The sequence below is a fragment of the Octodon degus genome, unplaced genomic scaffold, assembly GCF_000260255.1.
Source record: "Octodon degus isolate 3935 unplaced genomic scaffold, OctDeg1.0 scaffold00021, whole genome shotgun sequence".
NCBI classification, from domain to species: Eukaryota; Metazoa; Chordata; class Mammalia; order Rodentia; family Octodontidae; genus Octodon; species Octodon degus.
In genome coordinates, this window is record NW_004524597.1 from 288,952 (window position 1) to 309,783 (window position 20,832).

Here is a 20,832-nt window from a genome sequence, read left to right on the forward strand (position 1 = left end):
AAGACCCCTCCATGCCAGGATGACACCCAGTCTGTAGGGAGGAGGGGGGTGCGGGCTTTGGTCAGAGCCACAGGCCAGGCCCTTGCTTCCTCCAAGGTCTCGGGGCCCCACCCCCAGGAATTCCATTGAGCCATTGTGCTTTGCAGCCTATGTGCCTGATCCGTGGCTTCCGCAGGGATCCTGCTTCCCTCCTCATCTGAGCTTCCCCAGGCCCACAGTGCTATTTTAGGATTCCCAGACACACCCACAGCTGATGTTTTCTGGGGAATTGTTCATGTGATGCAGTTTTTGTAAGATCTGTGTGGGCAGGTCTGGGTCTGTCTTACTGGAACAGGCACGGAGGGCAGCAGGCACATGCGGGTGACCTCAGGGGCGGGGTGGGGGGCACATTGTCCCCCAGCTAGCCGAGCGGATAAGCCCCGCTGGTGTGCAAGAGCCAGCTGATAGGCGCCTGGGGCCACCTGAGAGGACGTCACCTAGCTTTGGGGGTGACAGTGCTGTTTGTGGTCTCTGTTTCTTCTCCATTTCTGTTCCTGTGTGGCGAAGTGAACTGACAACACACTCCAACCCACTTTTCACAGTTCATCTCATCTTTAGAACTGAAGTGGTTTTTATAAATGCCCCCTCGGATCTTGTGAGGCCCTCTTCCCCCCATCGAGTTGAGGGGCCTTGCGTGGCTCTTCCCTGAGAGGCCTGCCTCCGCTGTCCTTCGCTCCTCCTTTCTGTAACTTCCGTGGCTCCCATTCCCCTAGTGTGATGCGCAGTAGAGCCAGAGGGAGAGCTGCCTCGGGCATTTTCAGGGTTTTTTTTTGGCGGAACTGGAGTCAGTTTTGTTTTTTTTTTTTTTTTTTCACTGTCCCAAATTTATTGACATTACAGCACAGCAAAAAGATTCAAACAGCTCCACGTGGTGTTTTGAAATTCATCCCGACGGTAGGCTGTGTGACCTGCAGGTTGGAGAGGCTGCCGAAGTCCAAAAGCTTCAGCATTTCTTTAGTGTCAGGATCTACTTCAATGATTTCCTGATCCAAGGCTGAGACCTCAGGGACGTAATTATCTCTCCTTTCTCTCTCCTCCTCCTGCAACTTGATGGAAATACCCCGCACAGGGCCCCTCTGTATCCGCTTCATCAGATGTGTGACATAGCCTGCTATCTTGTTGCGGAGCTTCTTGCTGGGGATGATGGCGATTTCCTCGCACACGCGCTTGTTGGTGTGGAAATCGTTTCCCAGGCGCGTATAGTACTTCTCAATGATCACGCGGGCTGCCTTCTTCACTGTCTTGGTACAAACGCGGCCCATGTTGGCGGGTCCCAAGGAAAGAGCCAGTTTTGTTTTTTAATAGCTACATTGTAAAAGGCATAAAGAAAGCAGTGACTTGTAAAAGAATACTTTTCATAATTTAACCCCATGTATGTAAACTAGGATCATTTCTCATATAACTTGTAAAATTAAAAATATATTTTACATTTTTATACTGTTTTCAAAATCGAGGCAGCATTTTGTTTATATCGAGATCCTCTCACATGCTGTGTGTGTGTGTGTGTGTGTGTGTGTGTGTGTTGCTATGGCTAGAACTTGGCCTCACATGTGCTAGGCAAGCGTTCTTAGCGCTGAACTATGCCCACCATCTTTTTTTTTTGTGTGTGCGGTATCAGGGATCAAACTCAAGACCTTGTGCTTGCCAGGCAGGTGCTTATGTCACTGAGCTATATCCCTGGCCCCTCCCACCATCTTTGTGTGTGTGTGTGTGTGTGTGTGTGTGTGTGGTGCCAGAAATTGAACTCAGGACCCTGTGTTTGTCAGACAAGCACTTATTCTACTGAGCTATCTCCCCAGCTTCCACCATCTTTTTGAAAGCTTTTTTTTTTTTTTGTGGCCGGCTCAGATGGTCCCTGGGGGCGGGGCTGGCATGACGTGGTGCCAGGGGATCAAACCGCAGTCCCTGCATTTGCCTAAGCAGGTGCTTTAGGCTGCTGAGCTATTTTGCCAGCTAAAAGCTTTTTGAAATTTTGAGGTAGAGTCTTAACTAAATTGGCTAGGCTGGCCTCCACGTTGGGTTCCTCTTGTCTCAGCCCCCCAAGTATCTAGGGTTTACAGGTAAGTGCCACTGTGCCCACCTGGGTGTTAGTTTTTCTCTTTTTTTCCCTCAAATTCAGGACCTCTTGCTTGCCAGGCGGGCACTGTACCGCGGAGCTGTATCCCTGGCCTGATGCTACATTTTTTGTATTATCAAAACATTTTGATCCATGTTCAGAGTTCATCAGATTTACAGTTGCAGAATGAGGTTCACAGACCCCAGCTGTCCCAGTAGTTACATATTTTGTGTTAGGGATGGGGGGCTCACCCTTGCCAGGCAGTTGCTGTTCTACTGAGCTCCACCCCAACCCCTGTTTTTAAATTTAAATTACTTAAACTCAGATTTAAAAGCAAAAAATTTTAAGTACTCAGCAGCCTCAGGCGACTGCTGGCCAAGCCCTGGAAGCCCAGCTGGAGGTCACGCCCATCGCCCCCACAATCCTGCAGGGTGGCTCCGTTCCAACAAATCCCGGTGCTTTGGGGGCCCTCACGGGTTTCCTAGGACCCAGCCCTCGCCCACTGACGTCCTCTCCCTCTTCCCTCTTCCCTCTGTCCTGAGCCCCTCCGCCTTCTGCAGGCTGTTTCTTCCTCCATCTCTGGAAGTTCTGGAGCCTGAAGCCCACAGGCTGGGTGGGCAGCCGTGCACAGCCGTCCTGGCACCCTGCTCGTCCTCCCGGAAAGGTTCGAATGGCTCCTAACGCGGCAGGAGACGCAGCCACACAAAGGGCGCTATTGTGTCCTGCTTCGGCTGCCAGGCTGCCAGGCGGCCACTGCGCCGGAACACACCCAGGTCAAAGGATGTCATTCTAGGCCAGCATTGGCAGTACCAGGGAGGAAAAGCATTTCTTTGCCCTCATGGAAGAAAATACATGCCCAGCTTCTCTGGGACCTTTCCCCGTGCGAATGGGTGTGGCCCCGTGCTTCCTCTGGTCTCTTCCCCCGCTCTCCTTCCTCCTTTTTTCTTTCAAGGTATTGGGTATTGGAACCCAGGTGCTCATGTGTGTTTGGCAAGTGCTCTACTACCGAGTTACCTCCCCAACCCTTCCCCCCCCCCATTTATGTATTTGGTGCAGGGTCTCATTACTCAGCTGGGACTCGTAGTGATCCTCCTGTTTTCAGCCTCCCCAGTGCTGGGATTACAGATGTGCACCACCATGTCCAGACTCATTGCGGCCCAGGGGCGGGGCTGGCCCGGTGCGGTTTGCAGGATTTGGGATTGAACCCTAGTCCCTGCGTTTGCCAAAGCAGGTGCTTGGTCTGCTGGGCTACCTCACCGGCCCTTCCTTTTCAATTTTTATGTTGACACTGGATCTCAGTAAGTTGCCCAGGCTGGGCTTGAACTTTTGGTCCTGTTGCCTCTGCCTCTAGTGGCTGGGATTGCAGGTGTTTGCCACATGCCTCACCATGTTTACTTTTTACAGAACTAGAGCATACGTGACAAAAAGGCCACGTACCTTAATTGCACAACCTGAATTATTATGAAGTAAACAAACCAATGTCCCCAGGTTGAAGACAAACCTGACTGCCCCTGGGGGAGGTGCTCCCTCACGGCTCCCCCTCACGGCTCCCCCTCGCCCCTCAGAGCTTCGCCCCTCAGAGCTTCTCCCACATGCCTGGCCACCCCCTCCTGAATGTCTCAACCAACACTTGTCACCCTGTTCCTGCTATCCCTTCCCCTGCACCCCCCACACAGTCTGCGTCTGTTGGGCCCTGGCTGCTGTTACTCAGCACTTTATTTCTATAGTTTGTGGTTGGTTTTCGAATGCCTTCATCACTTCTGTCACCTGGAACCATGAGTGGAAACCACACTGGTTTTTAAAAAGGAGAAACGCTAGGTATGGGGAGGAAAAATACCGTCATGCCCTGGGTGTGGTCTGAGGAAGGAACTGCCCAAATTTGATTGATGCTTCTCCTTGGAGTTTTGTCGGAGGGGGTGATTTGGGGGTCTGATACCTTTTTATTCTTACTTGGGAAAGCCTCTATTGAGGTGAGCGACCTTGGATCCTGAAGGGGCATTTCTTTTCATTTTCAGATAAAGCTGGGCCATTTTTAGAAAGATGAAAGATTAGAGGTGGCTCAATCAGGTGAATTTCTTATCTGGTGTTTTCTGGTTTTGCTTTAGGTAATATGTCGGTTCCAGGACCTTACCAGGCAGCCCCCGGGCCTTCCTCCATGCCTACTGCGCCCCCATCCTATGAAGAGACGGTGGCAGTTAACAATTACTTCCCAACGCCTCCAGCTCCTGCGCCTGCGCCCATGCCTGGACCAACCACGGGGCTCATGACCGGCCCAGATGGGAAAGGCACCAACCCTCCTTTGTACTATACCCAGCCAGTGCCCGTCCTCAACCCCAGTGCCAACACAAGTAAGTAGGGCCCCTGTTCCCAGCTCACCCTACTCACCCTTATCCTTGCCTTGGCCTGAGTACAGGAAGTCAATGAATCAGACCATCTGTGTTCACATAACCTCCCATGCCTCAGTTTCCCCGTCTGTGAAACGGGACTCAGCAGGTACCTACTCCCTTGGCTTGTTCAGATAAGATACCATTCCACATGGCAAGCACAGACAGAGCCAGCAGCCAGTAATATGTGAGCAACTGGTGGTTGAGCTCAGCTTGACACCTTGAAGTTTTGAAGGATGGTGAAATAATGTTAGGCTTTTTAAGATTATGCAGTGATCAGTAAATAACTTCAGTCTTGAATCAAAAAATTCCGGCTGCAACTTACATGTTAGTGTCCACGTGTGCCTCAGTGCTGCTTTTCCAGAAGGAGTATATTTCTGTGGGCCTTACGGAGCTCAGTAGCTCTGGGCTGAAGTGAACTTCCCCCAAGGCACAGATTACAGGAATGGCATTCTATCAATGATATAAAAAAAAGGAACGGAGGGGAGGAGTCACTTTGACAGAAATACAAGCTTTAGAACTTGAGTACGTAACGATTCCTATCCCTGGAGAGGTCCTCCAGCCGGTGCCCAGACGAGTTTGCACATACCCTCCTCTGCCTGGCATTAGCGTGTGTATTTGCTGCATGTATGGACATGGTGGCTTATGTTGCTGGGCCTTTGTAACACCTTTGTTAACTTTAATGTTTTTAAAGAGAGCTTCACGGAGCTATTATGTACCCAGTCTGAACTTTGGTCTTCAACAGCTCTCCTCAGTAGCTTTAGCATATCTTCCCCGAATTCTGTGTAGCCCCTTCCCTCCTCCCAACAACCACTAAATCTGTAGCTTCAGGAAACTGGGGCTGAAACCCACCCCTTCACTGTTTCTCTGATTATAACCCATGGGCCATCTTACTGGGACCATTTCAGAGGCTTGAAAAGTGGTTTGGGGAGCCTGGCCCCAGCTTCTGACTCAGACCCTTGGGCAGGCACAGGATCCTGTGGGTGTGGGATTTGTACACCTGGAGGCACTGTGTATGCAGCCTTTCCCCATCTTCTGCATGGAGGTTTTAAGAGCCCCTCAAGCGAAAATTCTATAAATTTGCCAGTGTTTCCTCATCATCCATTTTCTGTATTTTTTATTGATACAGTATATAACAAAGCCCACTTTTTGGCCATTTGAAAGTACAGCTCAGTGGCCCTAAGTACATTCACCAGCTTGTTCAGATAAGATACCATTCCACATGTCAAGCCCAGACGGAGCCAGCGGTCCGTCTCCAGGACTTGTTCATCTCCTCAAAAAGAAACACTGTCCTCATCAGCACCAGCTCCTTGATCCACTTCCCCAGAGACCTGGCCATCACTCTTCAGTTTACAGTATCTGAGTGTGACTACTCCAGTGACCTTTAAGTAGAGTCAGATAACCCCTGTCTTTCTGGGACTGGCTCATTTCACACAGTGTGATCTCCTCAGGGTTTATTCACATTGTAGCAGGTATGGGTATTTCCTTCCTCTTTAAGGTTGAATAATGCCCCCACTGTGTGGATAGACTGCAGTTTATTTCTTCGATTTCTCTGCTCATCCGATTTCTCCGCTCATCCGTGGGTGGTCGCTTGAGTGTCATGAATAGTGACTGGGGTTACCCTCTCCCCTCTCCTCCCTTCCCCTCCTCTCCCCTCCCCTCCCCAGCCCAGTACTGGGGATTGAACCCAGGGCTTTTGCACTGAGCTACATCTCCAGTCCTTTGTTTTATACAAGTTGCCTAGGCAGGGCTGAAACTTGCAGTCTCCTGCCTCAACCTCCCAGAATGCCGGGGGCTATGGGTGTGTGCTGTCCTTGTGCCTAGCCTAGTGCTGCTGGAAACAGCCGTCAGGAGCCCTATTCTGGCTTCTCTGTGCTTTACCCAGCAATCTCTTGTTTGTAGAGCAGCCTTTGCCTTCCTCTTTTCTAGCAGTACAGACCGTCTTTGTGCAGCAGCCTGTGTCCTTTTTTGACCGTCCCGTCCAGATGTGCTGTCCTTCCTGCAACAAGATGATTGTGACCAAGCTGTCCTACAATGCCGGTGCCCTCACCTGGCTGTCCTGCGGGAGCCTGTGCCTGCTGGGGTGAGTGCCCTTGTGACCCCTGCAGGGCTTCCCTGCTGCAGCAATATGGGTGTTGGGGCCTGGGGACTTCCTTGTGGTGGGGGCTGTCTTGTGCGTGGTAGGATATCTTATTGTGGAAGTGCTGGAGATCAGACTGAGCCTGGGTGTGCTAGGCAAGCACTGTACCACTGAGCTATATCCCAGCCACTGTGGGATATTTTTCATCATCCCTGACCCTCCCCACCAGATTGATGCATGCAGCTCCCTACTTATGTTCTAATTCAAGTAAGTGCCCTTTGAGGGTACAGAGTCCTCACAGTGGACAACCCTGCTCTGAGGCCTTTGGGCACCTGGAACCTGATTCCTGATGCCTCTCATTTCTTTTCACCCTTCTTGAGCCTCTCCCTGGACTGTAGGGACAGGTGGAGCGGCCGCCCACCTGCATGGAGGGGGGAACCCTTAGGGTTTCTTTTGCTTCTAGAATTTCAAGACCTTGCTTGACTCTGAAGGAAGCTTTAAAACGGGCAATACTTAACACACTTCATAGTAATGTCCTCAAAAGTCTTACACATTAATGATCTGGAGTATCTTTGGCATCTTCAATGCAGGAGGATTACATCAATTTTGTGTTTGTACCAAGGACATCATATTTAAAGAAATCATTTCTGCTCTGGGAGAGAAGTTTGAGGAAACACAATTGAGTGTTTTTTCCCAAGCAAGTAATGATAGCAGCCTCCCTCCTGGCCGTGGGGCTACTCTGAACCATGGCTTGGCTGATTCCCTTGGAGGAAGCAGGGTGTGTGAGCATCCTTGGGAGCCTTCTGCTTCTGAGGACTGGCACTGCCGCTGCCAAGTGCCCACGACGTGAAGTCAGGAAGGAACAATATTTCACTTCCTCAACTCGAGGGCTCAGCACCCCAGGGCATCTTGGTAGCTTCCTGGAGGTCACCGTTAAGTGGGGAAGAGGGTGGCTTAACCAGGTTTCTTGGCAGCTGGTTCCCTGCATTGCCTGTACCCTCCAGTGCGGGCTCCTGCTTTCATGCCTTGGCTAGAAAGTGTTAAATAAAATGTCATTGCCTTTGAATATTTATAGAAAAGCTGGGAAAGACAATAAAAGGAATATTGCAGGTCAGCAATATTTGCTGATCTGGCTTTTGAAGTGGAGGTAGGCCCTCTGCCCCCGCTTCCTTCCCTTCCTTAAATGTGAGTGGGGCCGGAGCTCCTCCCTGCACCTATACTGTTTTCTCCATTTGTGCCCTCTGGGGCTGCTGAAGATAAGGTCAGTGAGTATATTGGGCACTGCCAAGATTTGAACTGGGTAAGCTCATACACATCAGGAGGAAAACCCTTTCACAGTTTCCTCTTTAGGATATTTCTTAGGTTCTCTTTATGTGAATCCGTTCCTTCCTATAAAAAATGTAGGATTTTTACCTACATTTTTGGTGATCTGGCTATCGCGGTCTACCAAGCGGTGATGGTGGTGGCTGTGGCGGCAGCGCGCAGCAGAGAAACAGGAAAGATAAAGGAGGCTTTTATTGTGGACACAGGAGGATCACAAAGAAAGACACATGGGAACCCTTGGGCCCAAACAGTGGAGGGCAGCTGTGTTTATAGGTTCCTAAAGGGGGCGGGACCTTGGGAGGTGAGGTAATGACGTTGTGAGGGCTCATTGGAGATCATCCTGCGAGGAGAGGTAGATCATCTTGGTGTGCTGTGGAAGGGACGGAGGGAGTGCTGGGAAGAAGAAGAGGTAGATAGTTGATTTGGGCTCATCTCCATCTTGTGGAGACGCCATAGTGATTGAGCTGGCTTCCACATGGGCCAGACCCATCACTGGCCACCTCCATTCTACTTTCTCTAAATCTACCTCCTTGCAGTAGTGGAATCTTTCCATATTTGTCCTTTTGTGGCCTGTGTGGCACAACACTGGTCCCAGGGATGCATGATGATCTTGCCTCAGCTGTGGTGTGCAGAGTATGTGGCTGAGAGGTGGCATTTGGAGACGCAGCTTGTTGCTATGAGTAGCAGCTTGTCTGCAGAAAAAGAGATCTTAAGACACAGACCTGTCATTATGGCCCACGGCTATCTGCAGCCCACACCTGGTTGAGGGTTCCTGGAGCCCAGCCATACCTATTTGTTTAGGAATTCGCTACAGCTAAAGCCAGGGCACAACTGAGCAGTTAAAACTCAGGGCACGTGGCCCATGGAAACTAAAATGTGTACTGTGAGGCCTTTCAGACAAAAAAGTTTACCAACCCTTAAAGGATGCTCAAGTGTTCCCAAATGATGAAAGTATCCCCAGGACAGTCCATCAATCCTTTCTGTGGACCTAACGTGCTCTTAGTTTTCCTAGGGCTGCTATGACATTTGTGTGTGCTGTCATGGCTGCCTCAGTGTCCTGAATCGATTTCATTTTGGTTATGGGGAACAACAAAAACTTAATGCATGCTGCATCTGCAACACAGCCAGCAGGGGGGTGATTTTTTTTTTTTTTTTTTTTTTTTTTGCACCATCTTGCTGTTGGTGGCACTCGGCCGCAGGGCTCATATGTATTTTGATCACGTCTCTCAAAGACACTCAGGAAAGAAGACTCCAGAAAATGGCAAGAATGATGCGTTTAGTATGTTTGAAGCAAGGGGAGGATTTTGAGGAGATTAATAGTAATGGGTATTTTATTATACTAAACAATTTTTTTCAGACAGGGTCTTGCTATGTAGTTCAGATTGGCCTTGAACTTACTGTGTAGCTCAGGCTGGTCTCCAGCCCACAGCAAGCCTCTTGCCTCAGCCTCCTGAGCGATGACCATTGTAATACACTGTTTTAAAATGTAAGGGCCAGGGAGATAGTACAGTGGCATAAGCGTAAAGTCCCGAGTTTGATCCCTGGTACTACAAAATAAATTCAAAAAATATATAAAAATGTGAACATTCACCTTTGTGTTTGATCACGCAGTGGAGGGTCACTTCTGCAGGTCCTCAGATAGGACATGAACGTGGGTTTATGGTGGGCACTGTCTAACCTGTTGCAGTGGGTAACATGCGCCATTGTGGCCTTTTGTTCTCCCAGGTGTGTATTGGGCTGCTGCTTCATCCCCTTCTGCGTGGACGCCCTGCAGGATGTGGACCACTACTGTCCCAACTGTAAAGCCCTCCTGGGCACCTACAAGCGCTTGTAGGACATGGCCAGGTGTGGAGGGAGCTGCGTGCTGCTGGAGGTTGCCTGACACTCACCCAGCCCACCCCTGGGACAGGTTCAGCTCCAGTGGTCCCATCTCTTCTCTCCACCTTCGTGTCTTCTTTTGGCGGGTGAATGTCGCAGAAGTCACAAACCTCCACATTCCAGAAATTGCTGCTTGGAGAGATGCGCAGGACTTGCAGAGACGTTGACCTTGAGTTTGGGTTCCAGGGTTTCCCACCCACTCGTGACCCCAAAGCCACCCTGACTGTGACATTGCACCACCTGACTGTCCGCCAGTGATTTGCCTTCCTGCCTCAGTGGGCCCTTCTGCTGGTCTCAAACTGAGAAGCCACAGTTTGCCTTATTTTTGAGACTGTTGTGCCTGGTCCCTTGGCTGAGGCAGCCTGTCGCACCTGTCGTTTTGTCCTTCCCTTCCCTCCCGTGACAAAAATCTTGCCTTAGAGACTGTTTGGCTCTTAGATTCTGTAATTGCAAGCTTTTTTGGCACTCAAGCTCACTTTAATTTCTTAATGTTCTTTTAAGTGCAAGGAAGGGCTGTTGGCACCCGCCAGACCCAGATCCGCAGGGTCATAAGGGCACAATAAAGAAAATGAGGGCTGGATCTTAGCATCGTTTGCCTTCCCTTAGTTCCTTCGGATCTTCAGCACCACTTTATATGAAGGGATTTTTTTAGGGTTGATAGTATTAACCACTCTCGTGACCTCCTTTTGATCATCTTAAACACATTGGAAATGAGGGTTTTATAGATTTGTTTTCTGTAACCGGAGGATGGGTATCATTTTCCCATTGGTCAGTGTATACTTTTGTTTTTCTTGGTTTAGGAGACAGGGTCTTGTGTTGCTCACGCTGGTCTTGAACTCCTGGACTCAAATGATTCCCTCTGCTTTGACTGCCCAGGTAGCTAGGGTTTCACATGCTTATCACCATACGTGGCTCCCTTTTCCCTTTTTCTTATTAGAAAAATAAGTGGATAAATTTTTTTAAGGATTTTTTTTTTTTTGCTCCGAATGCCTTCAGGGCAGGTTTGGCTGGCTGGAGTTGTGGGGATCGAACCACAGCAACCTGAGCCTGACTGCTGTGTTGAAGCAGCCACTTAAAGAACTGAGCTAGGGGGAAGGCCCCCGATAATTTTTTTTACAAGTGGATAATTTTATCCATTGTCCTTACATGGGGTCAGTATGGTTCTTAACAGCCTTTCAAAGTGGGGCTCTTGGGGTTCCCAGCAGAGTGAGGAGGGAAAGCCTGGTTGGGCCCATCCAGGTGCTGGTAGTTTGGGGCACCAGCCTTGTCTTAAAGGAATCCAAAGTCTGATTTTATTTTTTCAGAGTTCCCTTTGTTACATAACAGCAACTTGATTTCTGGGCCTCAAGCTGCCACCAGAGTTTTAGGTTGGCTGCTGTGTCATTTTGAAATCGAGACAGAGCTGGGCTCGCCTTTCCGGAGGCCCAGCTTTGAGACTTCGCTGGCACAGGGAACTCCTGTGAATGGATACTCGTGTAGAAATCCAGCCTAGCCCTTGGGCAAAAATCTGCATTGGTTGAAATTTATAACTGTTGATTCAGCTTTGTTCACCAGTGTTTTGGAAGTGCCAGTAATTATTTTTGCAGTGAATTATGGATACCATATAGTACTTTGGTGTTACCTGCTTTTCAAAAAATAAAAATCTTTGGTTCACTCAGTGAACTATTTATCAATGCTGGTGTGGCGAAAGGTCTCATGTTGTGTCTCCAGGTGTTGCTACAATGTTCCTTTATTTGCCCTGTAATGGCAAAAACTCCTTCACAACACAAACTTTAGACTTGCTGAATGTCCCCCAGTGTCACGGGGTGGGGGGGCTACTGAGTGTGTTTGAACATTGGACTGTTGGAAACCCATAGGCGGCCTGGATGGCAGCGAGCCACAGCTTTCAAGTTCTAATCAAATGCACCGAAGGAAGCCGTTGCCATTCATTCTCCAAACAAAACATGCTTTGTTAATTGATCGGGGTGGCTGTGATGAAGTGGGTACGGTAACATGCAGGAGTATCGATAACACCCCTCTCTTTCCTACTTGATGACAGTTTCATTTTGGAAGGTGAAGGAGAATAATGTCATCTTGGTGTGGCTTACATTGTCACTGAAACCCTAATTTATGGGCTCAGAAAATTGCTGCTCACGGGATCCTGATTGTATGGTTTTTCGTCCTTTGACAAAACTCAAAGCTGTGCGTGGTTAGTGTTTGTGCTCAGATGGCAGTATAAAAATGATCTCAAGCTGTTATTAATTACTTAGGCAAAGTCTCTGAAAGCAGGGCTGTTTTCCAGGACCATAAGATACGTATTATATAGGACTTCAGTGTCAGATTCCTGGAGTATGAAGTCTTCATCAGACACGCCATTTGCATGTTCAAAATACAGACTTGATCACGTATTTTTGCAAATTTAAAAGACTCTTCCTCTGCCACTGTCTAGGGAGGACTTTAGAATCAAAACACTGATGAAAGAGTGTTAAGCCACCTACTTGGACCTTAAGAATTTTGCCAATTTCAAACCAGAAGGAGCTGCATGTTATATACTGTTATATCCACCTGGACGTGTTGGTGTGGGCTGGGGAAACAGATAGCTCAGTGGTCTAAGCACCTGTCTGGCAAACGCATGGAGCAAGGACCTGAGTTCGATCCCTGATACCACATGCTGTGCAGGCCTTCGGGCCCAGAAACTAGGTGTGGTGGCATCTTAAAGTGTTGGTGTGTTGTAATAAAGTACTCTGATCTGACATCTCTTTAAGCACTTAAGACTCCTTACTGACCAGAACATGGCCTTAAAAATGTTTGGGGTTGGGGGAGCTGGCCTCCCCGTTGCTGTCTAGATGTGGCTTCATAGCCTCAGGCTCTATCTCCATTGTCTTCCTGGGGGATGCCTGGTGCATTGGAGGTGTCAAAAGCCCTCTCACTTCCAGGGCTCAGGATGTCTCTTAGGAGTAAATCTAGATGTTGGAAGTTTACTTGCAAAATTCTGAGTTGCACATTGAATTCTTATTAAAATGATCTGCTGCCTTTGTGACTCTGGTGTTTACAATGAGCCGTCTGTGTTTTGCAGACACTGGAGTGAATTTGAAGTCGATCCAGCAAGGGGCAAAGCACAGTAGTGATTTTAAGGCTTTTTTTTTTTTTTTTTTTTTTTAAGATGCTGAGGCTCAGAGATTAAAAAGAAAATGAAAAATGAAACCATTTCAGGGTCATTGTACAGCTTAGTGCATTTAACTGTCTTGTGCTCCCAGGGTGCTCTGTACACACACACACACACACACACACACACACGCGCGCGCGCGCATGCTTTTGTTGATTTCTGAGGGCCAGACTCAGAGCCTTGTGCATACCAAGCCTGTTCCTTCCACTGAGCTCCTCCCCTGTCTCCTTTTTTCCCTTGGGGACTCATAGGTCTCTTCTGGAGACTGAGCCCAGGGCCTTTGCACTGAGTTACATTCCCAGCTCTTCTTTTACATTTTGAGACAGGGTCTCACTAAGTCACCCGGACTGGGCTTAAAGTTTGATCTTCCTGCCTCGCCCCCCTGCTGTGCTGGGATCACAGGCTTGTGCCACCACATCTTATTCTGCTTAGCTTTGGGTCTAAACTGTACCCTTACTGCAAAGCCCCATCTTTCAAGGCATAACCATTGGAGCTTCTCTGGCCTGAAGAACGTGGGCATCTTCTGATTTGAGTCCTTTTGGGGCAGGCTGATGGCAGCAGGACTGGCTGAGGAGCAAGGAGACCTGTGCTGGGCGGGACTACCTCAGCTTCCTGGCTGATCAGAGCAGGCCACAGGTCCTAGGCCTACCTCCCTCTGCAGCTGAGAAATAAGAGGTGGATGCTATACGCAACATTCTCACACAGACCATTCGAGAGGCTCAGGTGTTCAGCAGAGCATCGTGGCTCACTGGCAGGACGGGCAGGTGCAGTCCTTTTCCTGTGAAGCTGCTGAGAGGACATGGGAGGAAAAAGCCCAGTGTTGGAGCTGGCCAGATAGTTCAGCAGACTAAAGTGCCTGCTTAGGCAGATGCAGGGGCTGAGGGTTTGGTCCCTGGCCTGCTATGAGGGTCCCACCCCCCAGGGCACACAGAGACAGGGATTGAGACTGGGTGTGGCAGCGCTTGGGAGTCTGAAAACAGGAATCACAAGGAGTCTGATCTATGTAGTGAGATCCTGTAAACCCTATACTAAATACATTCAAAACAAAACAAAACAAAAACAACCCAGTGTCACCAGTGGTCACAAACCAGGAGGAAAAGTCCCCCAGAAGAGCACCTGCAGCCAGGCTGGGTGGCGGCTCATTCTCTAAAATCACGTCACCAGTTGTCCCTGGTTAAGGGACAGTTTTAGATTTCCATGCTGGAAATGTCTGAAAGCTTCACTAGGAAAGTTTGGTACATTCTCCATTCCTTTGTGTTTCATTTTTGTTTCTTCACTCTGGATCTTTTCCATTGTCTTGAGGCGTGGCTGCCCTCACAGATCCTTTTCTGTGGCTCACTGACCCTCAATATCCTGTTGGTAAGTAAAAAGGAGAGGCTCACTGTTGACAACAGGTGGATTTTGCAGAGACAGGGTCTATGTACCTGTCCTGCCCTTCTACTCAGCAGAAAATCTGTCTTCCTGGAGCAGTGTGGACTGTGCCATCCTATTTGGAAAGAGAAAGTGGGGAACACGTGGCTATTGTTTTCAATTTAGTGTTGTTTCTCCTTTGTTTGCAAGGAATGCTGGGTATGACCTGGGTGTGGTGGTGCATGCCCATGATCCCAGCACTCTGGGAGGCTAAGGCAGGAGGATCACAAGTTGGAGCCCAGCTCGGGCAACTTAGCAACTTAGTGAGACCCTGTCTCAAAAAATGGGCTGGGAATATAGCTCAGTGCAAAGGCCTTGGGTTCAATCTCCAGTGTCACAAGAAACAGAACACCACTAAAAGAGAAGCAGCGAGTATGTGGTGTACAGGCAGGTTGCTTTTCAGAGGCCTTTCCCAAGCTGTAAGTTGCATTTCCTGTTCATGTCTGAAATTCAAGTGGCATCGAAGAATGTTCATCTGAGGCCCAGAGGAGTTGGTGAGCTGCGGTGTCATCCTGCATGTGGACCTGCCCCTGGGACCACCCAACAAGGAGCTCCTGGGTGGGGCAAGGGGTCTGCTCACAGTGACATTGCCCACTGTGACATCTGACCTGCTGCCCCCACTATGCTCACAGAAAGTCACCCTGGGTGTTGAGTGGGCTTAATCTTCTCTGCTTTGCTGCTCTTCCTTTTAAAATTTTATTTTAAAAAATCTATTATTTATTTGGTACAGGGTCTCAGTATGCAGCTAGAACTTGTAGTGTTTTTCCTGTCTCAGCCTCTCCAGTTCTGGGATTACAAACGTGCTACCATGACCAGTTTCAGTGGGCTGGCTCAGTACAGGGCTGGCATGGCATGCAGTACCAGGGATAAAACCAGGGTCCTTATGCTTGCCAGGTAGGTGCTTAGACTGCTGAGCTATCTCCTCAGTCCCTGGTTTGTTGTTCTGATTAAAGGTGCCTCTCTCCTTGTAAGTTCTGCAACTCCATGTCAGGGACTGGGTTTCAAGTGTGTGTGTGTGTGTGTGTGTGTGCGCGCATTTGTGTGCGCTTGCACGCACATGCACAACCAATGTCTGAGAGTCTATAGGTGTATGTGCCTGCACATGTGTCTGTTTGTTCCGGGGTCTAAGTGATGCATGTGAGGGGACACAAGGGTTTCTCTAGGTGTCAGCAGGAGTGCATATGTCTCTGTGTGTGGCAGGACCTGGGCATCTCCACAGGCGTGCATGTCTGTAGGGAAATGGTTTGTGTCTGTGGGGTATGGGGCTCTGTGTCTTTAGCTGTATGTCTGGTCCTGTGTGTGCGCATGTGCACATGCAGGTCTGACCCCAGGGCAAGAAAGATGTGAATGAGTGTCCTGGAGCTGCGGGCCTGCCTGGGAGCCCTGGCCTCCCTCCCTGTTGGAGCTACCCGCAGCATCTACCTGGTGGTCTTCCCAGCAGACCAGGCCAGGCTCTGAGCCTCAGCAGCAACAGGACACTGGGGGAGCCATGCAACCCCCAACCCATTGACCAGACTCTTCTGGATGCCACCAGGCACCAGGCTGCCCTGTCCTCTGGCACAGCAGATATGGGCCTGGACACACTCTACTCTCACATTTGTACTCAGCCGGGGAAGCGTCTGCCAATCTAGTGCATCCAGCTTGGGTTAGATGCCTCTGTAGCAACACAGTTTATAAAATGCACCTGTGAGCAGATTTGCATGGAGGAAAGGGCACAGAGGGCCTTGGGCAGGCCTGCCTAAGCCCTCCGGCTGGGCACCAGGCTCCCTGGAAGATGTGCGGGTGGGATGGCCCCAGGGCCCTTGGAGAATGGAAGGGAGAACTTCACCACTTTAGGTTCACTTTGCACCTCATGGCAGGTGGTCTTCATCTCAAGAGCCCTCCGAAGTGGTCTTCATAGACCCTGGGAGAACTCTTCTCACAGAAAAGGAAACAGCGCTGTTTTACAAATAAAGGAATAATTGTGATTTACGGAGCAGTCTGCCTCTGCTGGCCAGAGGAACAGGGTCATAAAATCCTCTTGGGCTTGTTAAAATACAGGTTCTCAGCTGTTTGCCTAAAGATATGCACTCAGAAGACCTGGGGGCCCCCAAGAACACAAATTTTTAAGAGCACTTGGCATTCCTTTTCTCCCCCAGCATATTTTTTTTTTTTAAACAAAACAAAACCCTTTTTTATTAGTATATGTTTGCATTGCATAATGATTGCATTCCTCGCGGGGAGTCGTGCACACACACACAATGCCCCTTCATTCTTGAACATTCTGTCCCCTTCCCTGTTTCTTCCCCCTCCTCCATGTCTCAGGCCCCTGCACACTTGGCTGATTCGAAGGGCTGCAATTTTAATGCTGTTCCACGTGACCTGGGATCAGACTAGTGAGAAGGAGCTGAGGCCAGGCGTTTTTCCGTGTCACTCCTCGTCTTGGGTGCTCAGCAGCACCCTTGGCCTCTGCCTCCCAGACCCTACTCGGTGTCCTTTAGAGACGAAATAACCCTGAGAGCCTGAACAAAGTGAGTTGAGGCTATCCTTTTTCTTGGTGGTACTGGAACTGGGGATTGAAGCCCTGCGCTACATCCCTGCCCTCTGCTTTTATTCTTTATTTTGAGACAGGTTCTTTTTTTTTTTTTTTTTTGGTGGAACCAGGGATTGAACTCAGGCCCTTGCACAGGGAAGCGTTTATTCTACTGAGTCATCTCCCCAGCCCCTGAGACTGGGTTTTGCGAAATCACACAGTTGCCTGGGGTAGGCTCAAATTTTCAGTCTTCTTGCCTCAGCCTCTCAGAGTTCTGGAATTACAGATATGCACCACAATGTCTCGTCAAGGCCATCATTTTCCATATTTAGGAATTGGGTGTCCCTCAGTGACTTAAGCGTGTGGTTAAAAATATACCAATTCCCATAAAAAGGAACAAAGCATTGACACAGGCTGCAAAGTAGATGAATGCTGGAAACGTGTGGCTCTGTGAAGTAAGCCAGACGTCCTTGGTCACGTATTGTATGATTCCATTTACATGAACTTTGTGGAACAGGCAAATCCAGAGGCTGGGGGTTGGTAGTTGCTTGGGAAGAAAAGAGGGAGCAGGGAGTAACTGCTTCACACGTACAGGGAGTCCTTTACGGCATGATGACAGTGTTTGCAGCCAGATAGAGGTGGAGGTTGCTCAAAAATGTGAATATAGTAAATGGTGCTGAATTGTTCAAAGCTAGTTTTGTTAGATGAATTTCACTTCAGTGAAAAACATGCTAGTCACCAGGACTGATGGTGCATGCCCATGAGAGGATTGCTGAGAGTTTGAGGCCAACCTGGGCTGTGTAGTAAGTTCAAAGCCAGCATGTATTACACGGGGAGACCCTGTCTCCCCCTCAAAAGCTAATTTGTATAATTTACTATCACAGTTGGTGAAATGGGGCAGGGTGAATTGTGAGTTCAGTGTAAATAGAATGGATATTTAAATGAAGTAGTAGTAACCATCAGCAAATGTAATAAGACTACAATGTCTATAGTGTCAGTACTCTAGAAGGCTGAGGCAGGAGGATCCTAAGTTTGAGCCTGACCTGGGAAGTTTAGCAAGACCCGTCAAGATAAAAAATAAGGGGCTGGGGAGATGGCTCAGTAGAATAAGCGCTTCCCTGGCAAGCGCAAAGGCCTGAGTTCAATCTTTTGTTCCGCCAACAAAAAATAGATAGATAAATAAAAAATAAGAAGAGGTTGGAAATGTAACTCAGAGTGAAGACCCTGGATTCAATCCAAGTGATACAAGCTTGCTAGATGGCAGATGCGTTGAGTTTGTGTCCGTTGAATTTTTTTTTCCATTTATGTATTTGGTACAGGGTCTCACTACATAGCTTGGGCTCGGACTCTTAGCGATCCTCCTATTTTCAGCCTCCCCAGTGCTGGGATTACACGCAAATGCCACCACACCTGGACTTGGTCATGGGCTCAACGCACCCTGGGGGCGGGGCCAGCGGGGCATGCCAGACCCAGGATAGAACCCTGGTGCCTGCACTTGCCAAAGCAGGCACTTAGTCCACTGAACTATCTCGCTGGCTCAGTGTCCCCTGAAATTGAAGAATTAATTCTAAAGGACACAGGAAGTAAAATAGGAAAAGTTTACTGGGGAATAGGAACAGATCTTGAGAGACAGGAGGGGTCCTAGAAGCAGTTTGCTACTAAGCCCCTGTGTTAGGGGTGTTTATCCAGCAGAGTCACAATGTCGATACAATGCAGGTCAAACTGTAATTGACCTACAGGATTGCAAGTATAGCTGCTTAGGTAATATTGATCCAACAGGGAGATGAGTCGCATAGCAAGAGTGCTTGGAAAGAGCACCGGCATTCTGGGGAAGAGACGGGTCTGGATGCTCTGGTCTCCCACCTGGGCATCTGATGTTTGTTTGGCTCATACGGGACCAGGTGATACCAGTTACAGTATAATTCTAAGTGACTCTTTTTTTTTTTTTTTTTGCGGAACTGGGGATTGAACTCAGGCCCTTGCGCTTGCTAGGGAAGAGCTTATTCCACTGAGCCATCTCCCCGGCCCCTAAGTGACTCTTTTTTTTTTTTTTTTGGTGGAACCGGGGATTGAACTCAGATCCTTGAGTTTGCCAGTCAAGCGCTTATCCTACTGAGCCATCTCCCCGGCCCCTCCCCTAAGTGACTCTTTATCGCTCAGGGAGGCATGTAAGCCTGGCCACGGCACCTTTATCTGGAGGACTGGTATTCAGATCCGGCCACAATTCTTTTTTTTTTTTCCAGCCACAATTCTGATGTCTTTATTCTTCCCTGACTTTCCTTGAGAGCCCTGTCCCTCTCTGACTGTATATTCATTTCTGCTTTACTTAGCTGCCTAGAATACAAATACTGCACAGCATATGGTTGAGTAGTATTTCAAAAGAAAGCGTAGAATTTGAGAGCAGGATTGCAGTATCACTAGTATGGTGCTGGGATAGAATGAGTGATACAGTACTTACAGGATTTGGAAAGAACTGAGAGCAGTTAATTCATCAAGAACTCTGGCTGAGTCACTTGCATCCTGCTTCATGGCTTGGACAAGTTGTTTAGAGCTTCCACGATGAGTTCTCTCCTTTTCAGAAAAGACCTGCATGAGGAAAGAAATGGGTCCAGAGGAGAATATAGAACCTTCTGGAACATTCCAGAGCACTCCAGAACATGCCAGGGGCTGGCTATTTTGGCCTGCCAGGGCAAGTTCCTAGGTGAGCTAGGAAAACCCATGAGACACAAATTGGGCACCTCTGAGCAAGTCTCAGGATGAGGCAGGAGCAGAACCAGCCGAGCAGGTGAGACTCAGTATTGCAAGAGCAACTGCCTGTGTCCCCTTCCCACTCTCTGGTTCCAGGCATGCATATCAGCATGCCTGGCTCAGATTGAGGGGGAAGTGGCAGCCCCTGCAGGTTTATCCCTTCCCAGTGGGAACCAGGGACTGCCCCCGCCCTGTCTGAGCAGGTGCTGATGTAGGCCCAGACGTGTTCTCAGAGGTCAGACTACGTGTATTCTCTCCAGGATCAGGACCAAGTTAGTGCCTGGAATGGGCGATGGTCCTCTTGGAGCTCGCTCACTGTTAGCTTGAGCGTCCGCAGCTGGGAACACAGATGGTGCCTTTCTGTCTGGGCAGCCGAGACCCTGGTGAAGTGGCTGGCAGGCCTCAGACCAGGGGAGAAGCGTGGGAAGGCCAAGGAAAGGCAGGTGTCCGACTATGGGAAAAGACTTAAACCCACTGGCAACCCTCGCTGTCAACAGCCACAGAGCAAGGGCTTCAAGGTAAGCACGCTTTTTTTTTGGTAATTGCTCCATGAAGACATAGTTCAGCTATCTAAAGTGTACAGTACGGTGATTTTATTTTAGGATACAAGCTGAGTTGTGCAGCCACCATCACAACCAATGTTAGCATTTCCATCAGCTCAGAGAGAAACCTTGTGTGCCTTAGTCCTCACGTACCACCCTCCACCTACTCTCGCTGCCACTGATTGACTTCCTGTCTCTCAGGCTTGCTCACTTGGGACATTTCCTGTGCTAGAATTATCCACTTCCTCATGTCTCGTGTCTGGGTGTTACACGGACCTGTAGTGATCCTCCTGTTTCAGCCTATCCAGTGCTGGGTTTAGAGGCATAGGCCACCATGCTTGGTTCACCTGGGGTGGGACCGGTGTGACATCAGGACCTGGGGATCGAACCCAGGTCCTTATGCTTGCCAGGCAAGTGCTTAGACTGCTGAGCTATCTCTCCAGCTCTGGTGCTTGATTCCCGTTGATGGCCTCATAGTATTCCATCCTACAGATAAAACTCACTTCACTTAGTCACTCACCTATGGGTGGTTACCTGTTTATCAAGCTTGTGCCCCCTCCAAGAAAACCCAACTTTGTAGTCCTAGAATTACTCCTCAATGTATTGGCTGTTCAAAAACAAAATCGTTGGGCTGGTGAGATGGTTCAGTGGTCTAAAGCACCTACTTAGAACAAGTTTAGCGAAACATATGGACCGCGGTTCAATCCCCAGCACC

The 20,832-nt window shown here is 49.1% G+C and overlaps 1 protein-coding gene and 1 pseudogene across 4 annotated transcripts in view; one reads left to right on the forward strand and one right to left on the reverse strand.

Annotated features, from left to right (window-relative positions):
* Litaf (lipopolysaccharide induced TNF factor) overlaps positions 1 to 10,746 on the forward strand; it is a 29,107-nt gene extending 18,361 nt beyond the window's left edge. For 2 of the 3 annotated variants that reach the window (XM_023711562.1, XM_023711563.1), the window contains exons 2-4: positions 4,201 to 4,443; positions 6,409 to 6,562; positions 9,608 to 10,746. In XM_023711562.1, the coding sequence (XP_023567330.1) occupies positions 4,206 to 4,443; positions 6,409 to 6,562; positions 9,608 to 9,716 (501 nt within the window). In that variant the 5' untranslated portion in view covers positions 4,201 to 4,205 and the 3' untranslated portion in view covers positions 9,717 to 10,746. The remainder of the gene's footprint in view (positions 1 to 4,200; positions 4,444 to 6,408; positions 6,563 to 9,607) is intronic. The other variant, XM_004627752.2, reaches the window with a different exon arrangement.
* LOC101579647 lies at positions 855 to 1,319 on the reverse strand (annotated as a pseudogene). The gene has a single exon (XR_001117028.2). The product of XR_001117028.2 is annotated as a 40S ribosomal protein S17 pseudogene (transcript).
* Positions 10,747 to 20,832: the final 10,086 nt, after the last annotated feature.